The sequence below is a fragment of the Psammomys obesus genome, unplaced genomic scaffold (assembly GCF_907164565.1).
Source record: "Psammomys obesus unplaced genomic scaffold, mPsaObe1.curated_primary_1811, whole genome shotgun sequence".
Classification (NCBI taxonomy): Eukaryota; Metazoa; Chordata; class Mammalia; order Rodentia; family Muridae; genus Psammomys; species Psammomys obesus.
In genome coordinates this window covers 8493032-8508574 of record NW_026596125.1, presented here as the reverse complement: position 1 = coordinate 8508574, position 15543 = coordinate 8493032, and the positions used below count along the sequence as shown (strand labels likewise).

General features: G+C 40.7%; 1 protein-coding gene across 1 annotated transcript in view; it reads right to left on the bottom strand.

Moving 5' to 3' along the window:
- The window catches only part of Sorcs3 (sortilin related VPS10 domain containing receptor 3), a 621887-nt gene that overhangs the window by 44983 nt on the left and 561361 nt on the right, over positions 1-15543 (bottom strand). Inside the window, exons 15-16 of the mRNA XM_055591687.1 lie at positions 6067-6184; positions 4928-5061 (exon numbers count right to left, since the gene is read on the bottom strand). Of these exons, the coding sequence (XP_055447662.1) occupies positions 4928-5061; positions 6067-6184 (252 nt within the window). The remainder of the gene's footprint in view (positions 1-4927; positions 5062-6066; positions 6185-15543) is intronic.

Below are 15543 nucleotides of genomic sequence, written 5' to 3'. Positions count from 1 at the left end.
CATAATAGGTACTCAGCCAAGATTACTGGTGAACGAGCAAAAGAAGTGAATAAGAATAGGGCAACTGCTTCCTGTTTCATCACTAGCTAGTATCCTCCTCTCCTGGGGGCCAAGGGGCAGCCTCTACAGGGGCCCTCCCAGGGCTTTAGAACAAATCCCTCTCTAGCAGTTGAGACTACTGGAACCTTGATCCTCCTCTCAGTGACAATTTGTTCTCAACAGTGCCCTGGTGGCAGCTGCTTTGGAGTAATTCTTCCCAGCAAGCTTAAGGCTGGGGATCTTTTAGACTCCTAAGTAGAAACCCCAATATTTATGTGATAGTGACACTTTTTACCTAAACCTTGTGTTCTACAAAAACATACTTCTGAGGCTCAATAAATGTCTCCCTTTAAGCAAAAATGCCTTCCCTTTGTGATCCCAGGCTGTGTGCCCTTTAGCTTTCCCCTACATGGAGATATTAAACACACCATTCCCAGCCTACAGCCTTCCTAAATTTGAGAAAGTAAGTTATAGGCTCTGTGCTACTCTCTGAGCCTCACACTTTGTCTGCTTTGGCTTAGGGACCTAAATAGAACGTGTATGCTAAAGGCTAGAACTGACTGAATTGGGAAATCCAAAGAGGAGACCATGGGATTCAGGCTATGACACTATACTAGAGACTGGTTTCCAAGATTAACAGTAAAGACCAAGACACAAACTAGACTTGATGAAAAACTGTATCTTATTTCAGGTTTTGAAAATCTATTTATTTATTTATGTGTGAGTGTTTTGCTTGTATTTGTGCATATACACTGTGTATGTACCTAGTGCTTGTGGAAGATAGGAGAGGTTGTCAGTTATCATGAAACTGGATTTCCAGATGCTTCTAAGTCATCATGTGACTTCTGAGAACTGGAACCCAGTCCTCTGCAAGAACAACAAATGCTGTATTTGCTGAGCCATCTCTTTCAGCTCAGAAAAACTACTGTAAAGGTACTGTTGATACTTGAGGACAATTTCAAACATTTACAGGAGTAGTAGATGGACACAGTTCTGATGGTGACTAGGCAGTGAGACCAGGACTCTCCTTTTGGTTGACCCTGTATTAATGTCAAGTGTTTTCTGCATTCTTTTTAATATAAGGTATGACTGGTAACAGAAATGCAAACATATAGTACCTTATATATAAAAATCTACAATGTCTTCTTGGAGACCATATGCCTATTACAAGTCTAGTAGCAATGGTAAAATTTTCTTTATTTGAAATTGTCTTTGGAGTTAATGAAATAGTCCATATTAAATTTCACTTAGAGCAGTCACCCTGGGTCATTTGAAAATGAGTTTTAATTTTAGAGGAAATAAAAGTAGAGATTCTATTCCTTCTGAAACATAAAAAGAAATCTCAAGTAATAAGACCTGTTCAGTTTCCTGAGCAATAGATGACAAAGAAGCAACAGGCTAAAATTTAACCATCCCTGCATTTGAATCTCAACTGTGCCTCTACCACTTATGTAACTATGGTTAGGTAACTTATTAAGAAACTGCTCATTTGTTTCTCATTAAAATGGCAATGGTAAGGATATTGACATCATAGTGTCTTGAGACCTCTAGCAGCACAAATGTAAGAACCACAGAATGCCTTGAAAGGGTCCTTCCTCTTCCCCATAAACTTCTTTACTTAGATTCTGACAGCAAGCCTCAAAGAAGGGCTAAAAAGCATTAAGCTTTAAGCATTGTCACTAGCATTAAAATAATTGCATAACACCCAAAGGTACAACTTTAAAAACAGTGCTTACTTGAATGATTAGGCTCTGATTTATCCGATATCAACTCTATGGGGATCACGTAACTCTGGGTACAAACTACCAGCTACTGCAGCAACTCCAGCTAACATATGTTGTAGGCTTATCTTGTACACGGCGTGGGTAAACGCCCTATCTGCATTAATGATCCACCCTCACTCATTTACTAATTCATTTATTTCTCCCTAGGACCTAATGAGATACCCGTTATGCATTTTTATTTCACAGCCAAGGAAGCCAAGATACAGAAATTAAAAATATTTCCCAGAATAAAAACCTGTGAATCTAAGTGTTGTTGTGATTTTTACACACACCAGGCAAATAGAACTGGTTAAGGAAAGAAATAATTATTTTATAATCTTTTTTCTTTCTCTCTTACTTGTGAGTCCTCCTGGCAATGGGTGAAAATCAGCTTTAGCTCAAGGAGAAACAGCGGAACCTGTATGGTTGTGCACTCAAAGGTAGTGAGCCTCAGTGGAGTCAGTCTGGAGATGGATACAAGGTACCCTGAAGTTCACAGTCTGAACACGTTGCTATTTGTTGTGGTTTGAATGTGAAATATCCCTTCTAGGCACATAGGTTTGAACATTTGGTTCCAGGCTAATAGCAGTCTTGTAAAGGGCAGTGGGAACTTTGGGGGAAAGTGAGTCACTAAAGGAAGGCTTTAAGAATTGTATAGCCTGGCCTGACTTCCTGTCTGCTCTCTGCTTCCTGCCCTCCCACATTTGCATGTGTGCATATATGCATATTTGCATATTCCTGCTGTCTTGCTGGACTAAAGCCTCCTAAAACATGAACCCTAAGTAAGGAATCTTAGGTAAGGTTTCTTCCTTTAAGTTGCTTTTTTTCAAGTATTTTGTCACAGCCATGATAAAAGTAGAAAATACAATATCCACCTTACAATTCTAAGGAGACTGATACAACTGCCTGATATGATTGTACATTGGGCTGTGGTTTATAATTAAAAATGTTTTTCCCAGCTGTGAAAATATTTTTGCTTTCAAAAGATCTTCAACCACATAAAGGACCCTGCTGTTGAAATTTAATTCCATTTGGTCTATCTCATTTTAATGAATCTCACTGAAGCCAGGTTACTGAAGAATGAAACCAGGCATGATCACCACACACAGTGACTTTGAGTTATGCATTAGCGTTCTAGTAAACTCAGGAAATAAAAATGTGACTTCTAGACCAGGGCTAGATAAAATGGAGACGGGAGAAGAGAGGCTGCTATGTAGGGCTAAATGCTCTGTGCACTGCAATATGCTTCGCTATTCTGCACCAGAGAGAGAGCTCCAAACACACTCTGCCATTGCCCCATCGGCTTCCTTGTCTATGGGCTGGTGTTTGAGCTACTAGCTATTTCTTCTAATCCAGGATTATCAATATAAATTATCAAATGAAACTTCAGCTTCTGACTGAATACATGGGAAGCACTCATCTAGAAGGGACCGCAGGGATAGATACGTATTCCCAGAACGGGGGAGGGTTTTCACTCTCCTAAGAACATCATTCAGAAACATGGTACAACTCTTGATAGAATGTTTACTGTAGAGTCGTCGGCACTGGGGTTTTAACAGTGAGGGAAGTCTAAAGCTCAGAATGTAAACAGCGTGTACATTCTACTGGGGAAAGACAGATGAGAACAAACATTCAAAAGCATAATCACTTCATAGCAAGGTGGTGTGCTAGAGAGCACCCGGGTATATACATGAGACAAGATGTCTTCAGTATTTCTTTTCTTTTTTCTTTTTTGTTGAGAATTATTATCATATTATTATTATTCACAATTTATTAACTTTGTATCCTGGTGATAGCTGAAAATTTTGAAGAAACATGAGTGCTTAAAAAGTGTCAGCCATGCTGAAACTTGGTGGAAACTGTTGTATTATCCATTCATTTTCCTAGGAATGAGCTTGGATTAATTACTGGGAGTTGGTAGTCTGACTGAAATATAGCAAATGAAGGAAGAATAACAAAAAATAAATTAGTTAGAAAAGGATACCAGGCCAAAGGGTCTACAAGGGTGAAGCATCTTGAGGGAGAGAGGAATCCACCAAGTTATCTTAAGTACAGGAGTAATGAGATCTGATTTGGAATTATTAAAAAATGTACCTGGTACAGTAACTAGGACTGTACCTCACACACAGGATTTTTAGGTGACTATGGGAGGAGTGGCGGTAGAGTTAATAGGCACTTGCAGTAATAATAACAGCTATGAGGGTAGATGGAAGTGCTTTTAGGGACAGTGTGGTTTGGAGGGAGAAGCTGAAAGGGCTCATTGATGACAGCTGAGGGCAGGGAGAAGGAAAAGCCATCCCTCCTGGTACCTTTATCCCAGCCACTGTATGGAGGGCTCTGTGTTTGACAGAATCTGGGAAAAATGGGCCAGGACTCTCTTCCAGGAAAGAGGAACACTTACTGTGCCACCTCTCTTAGAAAACCAGATGTAAGCTGTATAGATCAGACAGACTTACGTCAGAGGAGAATGAGGTTGGAGCTGGAGGTGAGAAATTTTTATATTTGGGAATCATCAGCTATAGAAAAGATTAGATATCAGAATTCTAAATATGTGTTGCACTTTTCCATTGTTGGAGGCAGAATTGTAGTCTAAAATCGAGTCAAAAGATTTCCAGCACAAAGAACTGGCAAACCTTTGAGTAGATTAAGATGCCAATTGCCTTGATTTGATCATTCCACACTGTTATGTGCAGTGTGAATTTATTGTGCAGAAATTATTGTGCTGTCTTATACATATGTACAAATATTATATGTCAGTTAAAAATAAAAATAAGTGGAAACAATGACAATGTACTCACACGCAGGAGTGAGATACGAATGAGGGCAACTGCCTAGGACAGTAGCTCTTTAAGCCTCATCAGTGGCCATCCCACTCCTCCAGGATTATCAGATACAGCTGCTCACTGGAGATGAGAAGGTAAGGGACAGGCCCCCAGGGCACACTGCTCAGACATAGGTACTCCTCACCAGTGTGCCTCAGTCTCACTTCCAGATGAGGCAGACCTCCAGCAACTAGGGCCACAAGTCACACTCTGCATCTGGGTCTAACTTACCTCTACTAACTACACCTTCACCCCCACCAAAATATCTGATTGGAACTGAAGATGAAATTTCAAAGGACTCACCATTCGAAGTCCCAGTCAGCACAGACACAGGGTTCTGACACCACCGATGCAGAGTAGTCTCTGCCAAGGGCACACTGAGCACCTGGCTTGCGTTTCTTGAATATTTTCCTTTCCCCCATGACACAAGGCTCTCCCTCAAAGAGAAAGTCCATAGTGAGACAGGCAGTAAAACATACAGGAAGGGAACTAAACCAGTTGGTCAACAAAGGCACTGATCTTTAGCATTTCCGTTTCTCAGTAACCATGCAGGAGTTTCAAGAATGACTGTGCTAATCTTTTATGACCATTTGAAAGGATCACTATGGCTGGCTGGCCCAGGTCCACCCCTCTAGCCATCTTCTCTGTGATGTTTGTGTACTTCTGCTTCTTCTCCACTTTGCAGAAAATTTCAGACCCTAGAGACCAACATGCCATTATCCAAGTGCCTTCAGCAGCAAAAGTAACAAGAATACAACTTCGGGTATACTGTTTCGATTGCTTATATTCTCTCCACTGTAAATTTGAGGTTGACCTCGTGAGTGTATTCGCTCTGCCCCACCTCTCTTTCTCTCCCTCTTCTTCTCCCTCTGCTCCCCTTTACTCTCATAAACAATTACACTAAAGTCTTAAATCTCAGACAAGGGCAAGAAGTATAAAAGTTGGTGATACAAAATCTAAGGACCTGAGTTTTGGGAAGAACAGAGACGTCTGCTTATGCTGCATGGTAATAAATATCTGCCGTCACTAGACCCATCTGCCATAGATCTTTTATCAGCATCCCTCTTTTCCGGTGCTTGGAGGGCATTATTCCAAGCTGTCCAGAGACATGCTCTCACCCTCTACAATGGCAGGGCAAATGAATATACTCTAAGAGGTACCCTCACTGCCTGGGACAGACTTCTTTGCCAATTGAGCTAACATCCTAAGTTATTGTTATATCTTCTCTTCTGGGAGTTCAGTGACCTAATGAGTATATCAAATCCTGGGTTGTATGTTATCTACCCATCTTGGTCCAGGGTATGTACAAATCATTTTGCTCATAGTCACACCCCCAAACGATGCACTGCCTCCCTTTTATAAGAATATCAATTTAGAGAAGACTGAACCCAGTTGGCAGTAGTTCCTGTTAAAGGTCATCATATCCTAAGGTAGGGGTGTACCTGATTGAGTAGGTGCCAAGTCTCAAAGTCCTCCTTGGTACAGCGCCGGCTGAAGATAGACTTGTAGTCCACTTTCACCAACTGCCATTCAGAGCGCAGGCTGAAGTGGCCAAAGACTCTAAGTGTTGAGGGAAGGGGTGTGAAAAACAAGAAGCCTGACATCAGTCAGTATGCACCAGACTAGAGAGGGGGCTATCAGGACAGCATGGCCTTGTGTCCCTCCAAAGTCAGTTCCTTAACAGAATGGTCTCACTATTCAGTGACCAGGGCCTTCACATCTTCAGTCGAGTAGCTATCATTCACAGTAGGTTTGGAATCACTTTTCTTTTAATTGCAAAATTACTGTATGGGCTTTATAGGAAGCAGTAAAACAATCTATCACCCATGTGAAACCATTCTTTTTATTTTGACACAAAGATTTTACAATTTTTTCTTAATGTCAGGACTAGTATTATTTATCTACCATGTTCAGTGCTAGAAATAGTTTCCTCATTTATAAAACAGTTGTGTGTGTGCGTGTGTGAGTGTGTGAAAGAGAGAATGTGTGTGTGCTTGTACACATGCATGTCTGCATATTTGAACACCACACTAGAAACAGTGAAATATATTATCCAAGTATGACCCCACTGATGCTAAAATCCTGTGACCATCTCTGTGCATTTTAATTGAAATATCTACTATATGACTCTTACGAATGCTTATTTTCTTTCTGCCTTCCTTGAAAAATCATAGCATTCCAATAAAAGAAAGTCATATTTATGTACAGTAATGAAGAATGCCATCTGCATGGTCCAGATAATCAATACTGACCTTTGTAAAGCCCAGTTGTTGATAGGCCTATAAACATGAATGATCAATCATTCTAGAAAAAAATGAAAGAAGAAGAAGAAAAAGACTGACCATCAATTCTCCACTGGGGTGGCATGTCATAAGACCACAGTGCAAGGCATCTATCACTGTGATGGAGAGGCAAGACCAGGCATGCTGGGAGCTCAGAGCAAGAGATGTCTTTCAAAGAACTGGAAGCTGTCCATTTTAGCAAGCCTCAGTCACACTGCCAGTCCTACACTCTCCTCTGCCCTGGTTTAGATATTCTTACGCTGATAACCAAGTGAACTCTCATTGGGATGGTTCCTTTGATACTCTGGGAGATGAAGATGCTCTCAGGAGGGGTGATGGCTAAAATAAATTGTAAAATATGGGGAAAAAATAAGATTGGATTTGTAGATCATCTAACTTAAAATAAATCTTGGGAAACAGCTTTGAATGTTTTAGCAGATAAAAATTGAATGAAAGTTTATAGTCTTATCTAAAAGAAGATTGAACAGCCTTTGAGGAGGAAACTGAGGGCTATGCTCTCTGGAAACTGGTCTTTTTAGAACCTTAGTTAGGCACAGACTAGATGTTTTGAGCCTAGAATATTCTACACATCTAGCTGATGCTGTGTTTCTCCTGAATTTTCTATATCTTTTTTATTTCTTGCTAAATATATTAGTTTCCAAACCCAATACAGAGATGTCATGTCATCATCAAGGTGTTTCCCTTATTTAGTTCTAAACTTCCTCAGAGTGTGCAAGTCAGCCCACTTACTTTTAAAATATAGTTTGTATTTGGTTTTGTTTTGTTTTGTTTGTTTGTTTGTTTCTGAGGCAAGGTTTCATGTATCCTATACTGACCACAATCTATGTAGCCTTGACTTCCTAATCCTCCTGCCTCCACCTCCCAAATTCTGGGATTTCAGTATTGTGCTACCATGTCAGCTCCACTAAAAATTTAACAAAACAGCTACCTCCTAAGATAAGGTTCCACTTGTTTGGCAAAATGTAGAAAGAAATTAATAACTGGATCTCTTAAAAATTGAAAATGACTTTGACAAATATCTCTTTCCCTCTCTACTCATTATCAAAATTCTCCTACATTCAAACATTATTTTCTGTGTTAAGGCTTCCTTGATTGTAGCAACGTGGGTCTAATGATGGCAGTGATATTAAAGCAATTATTTTTCTCTTCTCTAAACATTTATTTCATGGCTCACAACATACATCATTTCAGATTAATCCTATTCATTTCTATAAGAAGATTACTAGGCAGAGAGAAGAAAATACAAGGTACATGATTTACCTGGACGTCAACAAGACAGGTGACAGAGTCTGCAGAGCAGATTTGAAGAAAATATTTAAAATGTAAGTCAGCTGCTACTAAGGTGATGTGGCTGTACAGCATTTAATTAACATATTGAAAGCAACCCAAAGGAAGGTATGGGTAGTCAGCTTGTCAGGTTCTGTTATCTACTTATGTGAAAATAATGCTTATAAATAGATATCGAACTTTCCAATGACATGCAGCTAGAAGTAACAGCCAATATGCATGCTTTACGGTAGAATCAGGACCTGGTCAGTTCTTATAGTCTACAGACAAGTAGAGTTTAATAAAATGTGTTGTAATAGAGAGAAACATCAACTCTTCTTTCTGGTACTGGTATAAAGATTGGATAACGGAAATTGGCTTCATACAACTAATGTTAGGGAATAATAACAGTTAAATTGTTTATTTATATATATATAAATATAAATAAATATATAAATAATAAATAAATATAAATAATAAATATATAAATAAAGAAATATATAGGAGTCTGGGGGCAAGATGGCTGCGCCGGGAGGACTCTCATTCTGAGGAGCAGCACAGCAGGATTGGCACAGTGACCAGCAATCAGAACTCGCGGCCATAAAACACAAGGGATTGTGTTTCACAGGTGAGAGGATACCCCACAGTGGGGGATTCAATCGGCTTTTACTCACCCGGCTAAACCTCAGAAGAGATCCCGGTTCCGCCAGGCGCTTGGTTGTCAGCCCGGGGCTACACACCAGGGCGATCTGGTCACGGTCCCAGACTGAACTGTGGGCCCACAGCACCATAGACTGGATTTCCCAGTCGAGAGATAACCCCACAGAGCAGGAAACAATTGGGACCGACCCCAGGTTACCCAGACATCCCCTGGAAAAGACTCAGGTTCCGCGGGTACCCCAAGAGCCAGCATGGACCCAGAGCCGGGACCCAGGCTCCTGCACAGAGCCCTGCCTGCGCGCGTGATTCGCCGCCTCAGATAGAACTGTGGGCACCAGGGCACCAGGGCACCAGACTGTGTGTCTCTGGCAGGAGGAAACCCCAGCGGAGGGGGTCAACAGCTCTAACACTTAGGACACCCAGCACCAAAACACTTCCTGGACTCACACAGACTCTAGTGCAGGCAGGAGCACTGTGCTCTGCTGCCATTGTTGAGTTCCCCTGGGGCACTGGGACACACAACTGCATCCTCAGACCAGCAGGAGCCGAAGAGCCATTACAGCAGCCCTCGGATACTGTGCCAGGGATCGGCCATTTGTCCCTGGCTGGACTGTCAAAACTGTGGGAATCCCTGGTCCTTCAGGGGGGCAGCACCCACAGCGTCTGGACCAAAGTGGTGCCAGCAGCCGCCATCCCAGACAAAGACACACAGCTTCTGGTCCAGAGTGAGGGCCTCCAGACCAGAGCAGTGCCCCCAGGCGCCAACTCAACCTAGGTGCACATTCTCCAGGTCCAGAGCAGAGCAATCAGCCTCTGGCCCAGAGACTTGCTGACTGCACCTCCCACTTTCCCGGACAGAACTGTGCGCCCCAGGATAACAGACTGAGTTTCCCTGTTGGGAGAAAACCCCACAGCTAGGGAATCAGCAGGTTCTTCAAGAGGACTGTACATGGAAATTTAGTGAGCAGCAGCACACTAAATTTATAACAAGAAACCCAGCAGTGGGGCAGCTGTCTTGAGAACTTCTATGAGAACTTCTTGAGAGATCCCCCCTGCCTAACATAGACCACAGCTACTACTCAGGGCTATAAACCTGAGGTGAGCAGTGGCAACTCCTGAGAAACACTGGCCATACAGTGACCATAACCAAAAAGCAGAGAAGGACTCCTTCAGGAAAAATCATCTTCCGGCCAAGGGGATACTCCCTACCTCAGGACTCCAGGAAGCACAGAAACTAACAGGCAACACCTAAATCAGCCCAATGGGTAGAGGTCAGCGTAAAGGCTCAACCAACAAAAGACAGAGCAATATGGCATCTCCAGAACCCAGCCGTCCAGGGGCGAACAGCCCTGAACAATGCAGCATAATAGAAAATCAAGAAGATGACCTTACATCTATGTTGATGAAGAGGATAATAGAGGAAACAAATAAAATATGTAAAGAATTAGAGGAAGATAAAACCAAACAGATCATGGCTATCCTTAAAGAAATGGAGGAAGATAAAGACAAGCAGATGAGGGCCATCCGTGAAGAAATACAGGAAGATGCAGCCAAACAGCTTGTGGCCTTCAGAGAAGAAATAATTAAATCACTGAAAGAAATAAAAGAGACAGAGTTGAAGGAACTAAAAGAAAAAGAGGAAAATACAAGCAGACAGGTGAAGGAAGTAAACAAAACAACTCAAGACCTGAAGATAGAACTAGAAAAATTAAAGAAAACACAAATGGAGGAAATAATGGAGAGGAAGAATTTAGGGAAGAAAACAAGAACTACAGAGGTAAGCATAACCAACAGAATACAAGAAATGGAAGAAAGAATCTCAGGTGTAGAAGATACAATGGAAGAAATGGACGTATCTGTCAAAGAAAATGTTAAATCCAAAAAATTCCTGACACAGACCGTCCAAGAAATCCAAGACAATATGAAAAGAGAAAATCTAAGAATAATAGGAATAGAGGAAAAAGAAGACTCCCTCCTCCAAGGCCCAGAAAATATTTTCAACAAAATCATTGAAGAAAATTTCCCCAAGTTAAAGGAGAAGCCAATAAGGATACATGAGGCCTACAGAACACCCAACAAATTTGACCAGAAAAGAAAATCCTCCCGCCACATAATAATCAAAACAGTAAGTATACAGAACAAAGAAAAAATACTAAAAGCTGCAAGGGAAAAAGGCCAAGTAACATATAAAGGCAAACCCATTAGAATCACACCTGACTTTTCAACAGAAACTATGAAAGCCAGAAGGGCCTGGACAGATATCATGCAGACCCTAAGAGAACACAGATGTCAACCCAGGCTACTATACCCTGCAAAACTCTCAGTCCTCAAGTCCTCATAGATGGAGAAAACAAGATATTCAATGACAAAAACAAATTTCAACAATACCTACACACAAATCCAGCATTACACAAGACACTGGAAGGGAAAATACAACCCAAGAAAATTAGCTTCTGTCAAGAAAACACAGGAAATAATTAACCTTACTACAGCAAAACAAAAAGCAACCAAGCACACAACCTTATGAACACAGCCAACATCAAAATCAAAGGATCTAACAGCCACTGGTCATTAATATCTCTCAACATCAATGGACTCAACTCTCCAGTAAAAAGACACAGATTAACAGAATGGATATGTAAACAAAACCCAGCAATCTGTTGCATACAAGAAACACACCTAAGACACAAAGAAAGACATTACCTGAGGGTAAAAGGCTAGAAGACGACTTTCCAAGCAAATGGACCCAAGAAACAAACAGGAGTAGCCATTCTAATATCTGAAAAAATAGACTTTCAACCAAAATTAATAAAAAGAGATGAGGAAGGACACTTCATACTCATCAAGGGAAAATTCCACCAGGAAGACATCACAATCCTGAACATCTATGCCCCAAATACAAGAGCACCCACATTTGTAAATGAAACATTCATAAAATTTAAACCACATATAGATCCCACACATTAATAGTGGGAGACTTCAACACCCCACTCTCAACAAAGGACAGTTCAACAAAACAGAAATTAAACAAAGAAACAATAGCTCTGACAGAGGTCATGAATCAAATGGACCTCACAGACATTTACAGAACTTTACACCCAAACACAAAAGAATTTACCTTCTTCTCAGCACCTCATGGAACCTTCTCCAAAATAGACCATATAATTGGTCACAAAGCAAGCCTCAACAGATACAAGAAGACTGAAATAATCCCTTGTATCCTGTCTGATCACCATGGAATAAAGCTGGACTTCAACAACAACAGAAATAGCAAAAAGCCTACACACACATGGACACTGAACAACTTGTTACTAAATGACAGCTGGGTCAGGGAAGAAATAAAGAAAGAAATTAAAGCCTTTCTAAAACTCAATGGAAATGAAGACACAACATACCCTAACTTGTGGGACACAATGAAAGCAGTGCTAAGAGGAAAGTTCGTAGCACTAAGTGCCTTCAAGAAGAAATTCGAGACAGCTCATTCAAGCAACTTAATGGCCCACTTAAAAACCCTAGAAAAAAGAAGAAGCAGACACACCAAAAAGGAGTAGACGGCTGGAAATAATCAAACTCAGGGCTGAAATCAATCAATTAGAAACAAATAAAACAATTCAAAGAATCAATGAAACCAAGAGCTGGTTCTTTGAGAAAATCAACAAGATCGACAAACCCTTAGCCAAGCTAACTAAAAGGCAGAGAGACACCACCCAAATCAACAAAATCAGAAATGAAAAGGGGGACATAACTACAGACACTGAGGAAATCCAAACAATCATTAGGACTTACTTCAAAAGTCTATATGCCACAAAATTTGAAAATCTAAATGAAACGGATGATTTTCTTGATTGATTCGACTTACCAAAGCTGAATCAGGAACAGGTAAATCAACTAAATAGTCCTATATCCCCCAAAGAAATAGAAGCAGTCATCAAAAGTCTCCCATCCAAAAAAAGCCCAGGACCAGATGGCTTCAGCGCAGAATTCTACCAGACCTTCAAAGAAGAGCTAACTCCAATTCTCTTCAAACTATTCCACAAAATAGAAACAGAAGGAACATTACCAAACTCATTCTATGAAGCCACAATCACCTTGGTACCTAAACCTCACAAAGACTCAACAAAGAAAGAGAATTTCAGGCCAATCTCCCTTATGAACATTGATGCAAAAATACTTAACAAAATACTTGCAAACCGGATCCAAGAACACATCAAAGATATTATCCACTATGACCAAGTAGGCTTCATCCCAGGTATGCAGGGGTGGTTCAATATACGGAAATCCATCAATGTGATCCACCATATTAACAAACTGAAAGAAAAAAACCACATGATAATCTCCCTAGATGCTGAAAAAGCATTTGACAAAATCCAACATCCATTCATGTTTAAAGTACTGGAGAGATCAGGGATACAAGGCACATATCTAAACATAGTAAAGGCGATATACAGCAAGCCTATAGCCAACATCAAACTGAACGGAGAGAAACTTAAAGCAATCCCACTGAAATCAGGGACAAGACAAGGCTGCCCTGTCTCCATATCTCTTCAACATAGTGCTGGAAGTCCTTGCTAGAGCAATAAGACAGTCGAAGGAGATCAAGGGGATACAGATGGGAAAGGAAGAAGTCAAATTATCACTATTTGCAGATGATATGATAGTATATATGAGTGACCCCAAAAACTCTACCAGGGAACTCCTACAGCTGATAAACACCTTCAGCAAAGTGGCCGGATATAAAATTAACTCAAAAAAATCAGTAGCACTCATGTATACAAAAGACAAAAGGGCTGAGAAAGAAATTAGAGAAACAACACCATTCACAATAGCCACAAATGACATAAAGTACCTTGGTGTAACCCTAACCAAGCAAGTCAAAGACTTGTATGAAAAAAATTTCAAGTCTCTGAAGAAAGAATTAGAAGAAGATATGAGAAGATGGAAAGATCTCCAATGCTCATGGCTTGGCAGGATTAACATAGTAAAAATGGCCATCTTACCAAAAGCAATCTACAGATTTAATGCAATTCCCATCAAATTGCCAACACAATTCTTTACAGACCTGGGAAGAAAAATTTTCAACTTCGTATGGAATAACAAGAAACCGAGAATTGCTAAAACAATCCTCTACAATAAAAGATCTTCTGGAGGTATCTCCATCCCTGATCTCAAGCTGTACTATAGAGCAACAGTTATAAAAACTACATGGTACTGGCATAGAAACAGAATGGTGGAACAATGGAATCGAACAGAAGACCCAGAAATAAACCCATACACTTACGGACACCTGATTTTTGACAAAGATGCCAAAACCATACAATGGAAAAAAGATAGCATCTTCAACAAATGGTGCTGTTCCAACTGGATGTCTACATGTAGAAAAATGCAAATAGATCCATACTTATCACCCTGCACAAAACTGAAGTCCAAGTGGATCAAAGACCTCAACATAAAACCGGACACATTAAATCGGCTAGAAAAAAAAGTGGGGAATACCCTAGAACTCATTGGTACAGTAGTAGCAAACCTCCTGAACAGAACACCAACAGCACAGGCTCTAAGAGCAACAATCAATAAATGGGACCTCATGAAATTGAAAAGCTTCTGTAAAGCAAAGGACACTGTCATCAAAACAAAGTGACTGCCTAGAGATTAGGAAAGAATCATCACCAACCCTTTATCTGACAGAGGACTCATATCCAATGTATATAAAGAACTAAACAAGCTGAAAAGCAACAAACCAAGTAATTCACTTAAAAAATGGGGAACAGAGCTAAAGAGAGAATTCTCTGTAGAGGAATATGGAATGGCAGAGAAGCACTTAAAGAAATGCTCAACCTCATTAGCCATCAGGGAAATGCAAATCAAAACAACCCTGAGATTTCACCTTACACCCATCAGAATGGCCAAGATGAAAAACTCAAGGGACAACACATGCTGGAGAGGTTGTGGAGAAAGGGGAACCCTTCTCCACTGCTGGTGGGAATGTAAACTGGTACAACCACTCTGGAAATCTATCTGGCGCTTTCTCAGACAACTAGGAATAGTCCTCAAGATCCAGCCATACCACTCCTAGGCATATACCCAAAAGAGGCTCAAGTACACAAAAAGGACATTTGCTCAACCATGTTTGTAGCAGCTTTATTTGTAATAGCCAGAAGCTGGAAACAACCCAGATGCCCATCAACTGAAGAATGGATGCAGAAACTGTGGTACATCTATACAATGGAGTATTACTCAGCAATGAAAAATAAGGAAATCATGAAATTTGCAGGTAAATGGTGGGACCTGGAAAGGATCATCCTGAGTGAGTTGTCCCAGAAGCAAAAAGACACGCATGGTATATACTCACTCATATAAACATACAATATAGAATAAACCCACTAAAAGCTGTACATCTAAACAAACTAAGCAAAAGAGAGGACCCTAACTAAAATGTTCAATCCCCATCCTGAAAGGCAAAGAGGATGGACATCAGAAGATAAAGAAAATAGGAAACAACCTCGGAACCTGCTACAGAGGGCTTCTGAAAGCCAGAAGAAAACAGGAAACAACCTTGAAACCTGCCACAGAGGGCCTCTGAAAGCTTCTGCAGTATAGACTGTCAAAGCAGATGCTGAGCCTGATGGCCAACTGATGGGCAGAGTGAATGGAATTTTATGTAAGAAGTGGGAAATAGTAAGAGCTGGAGGG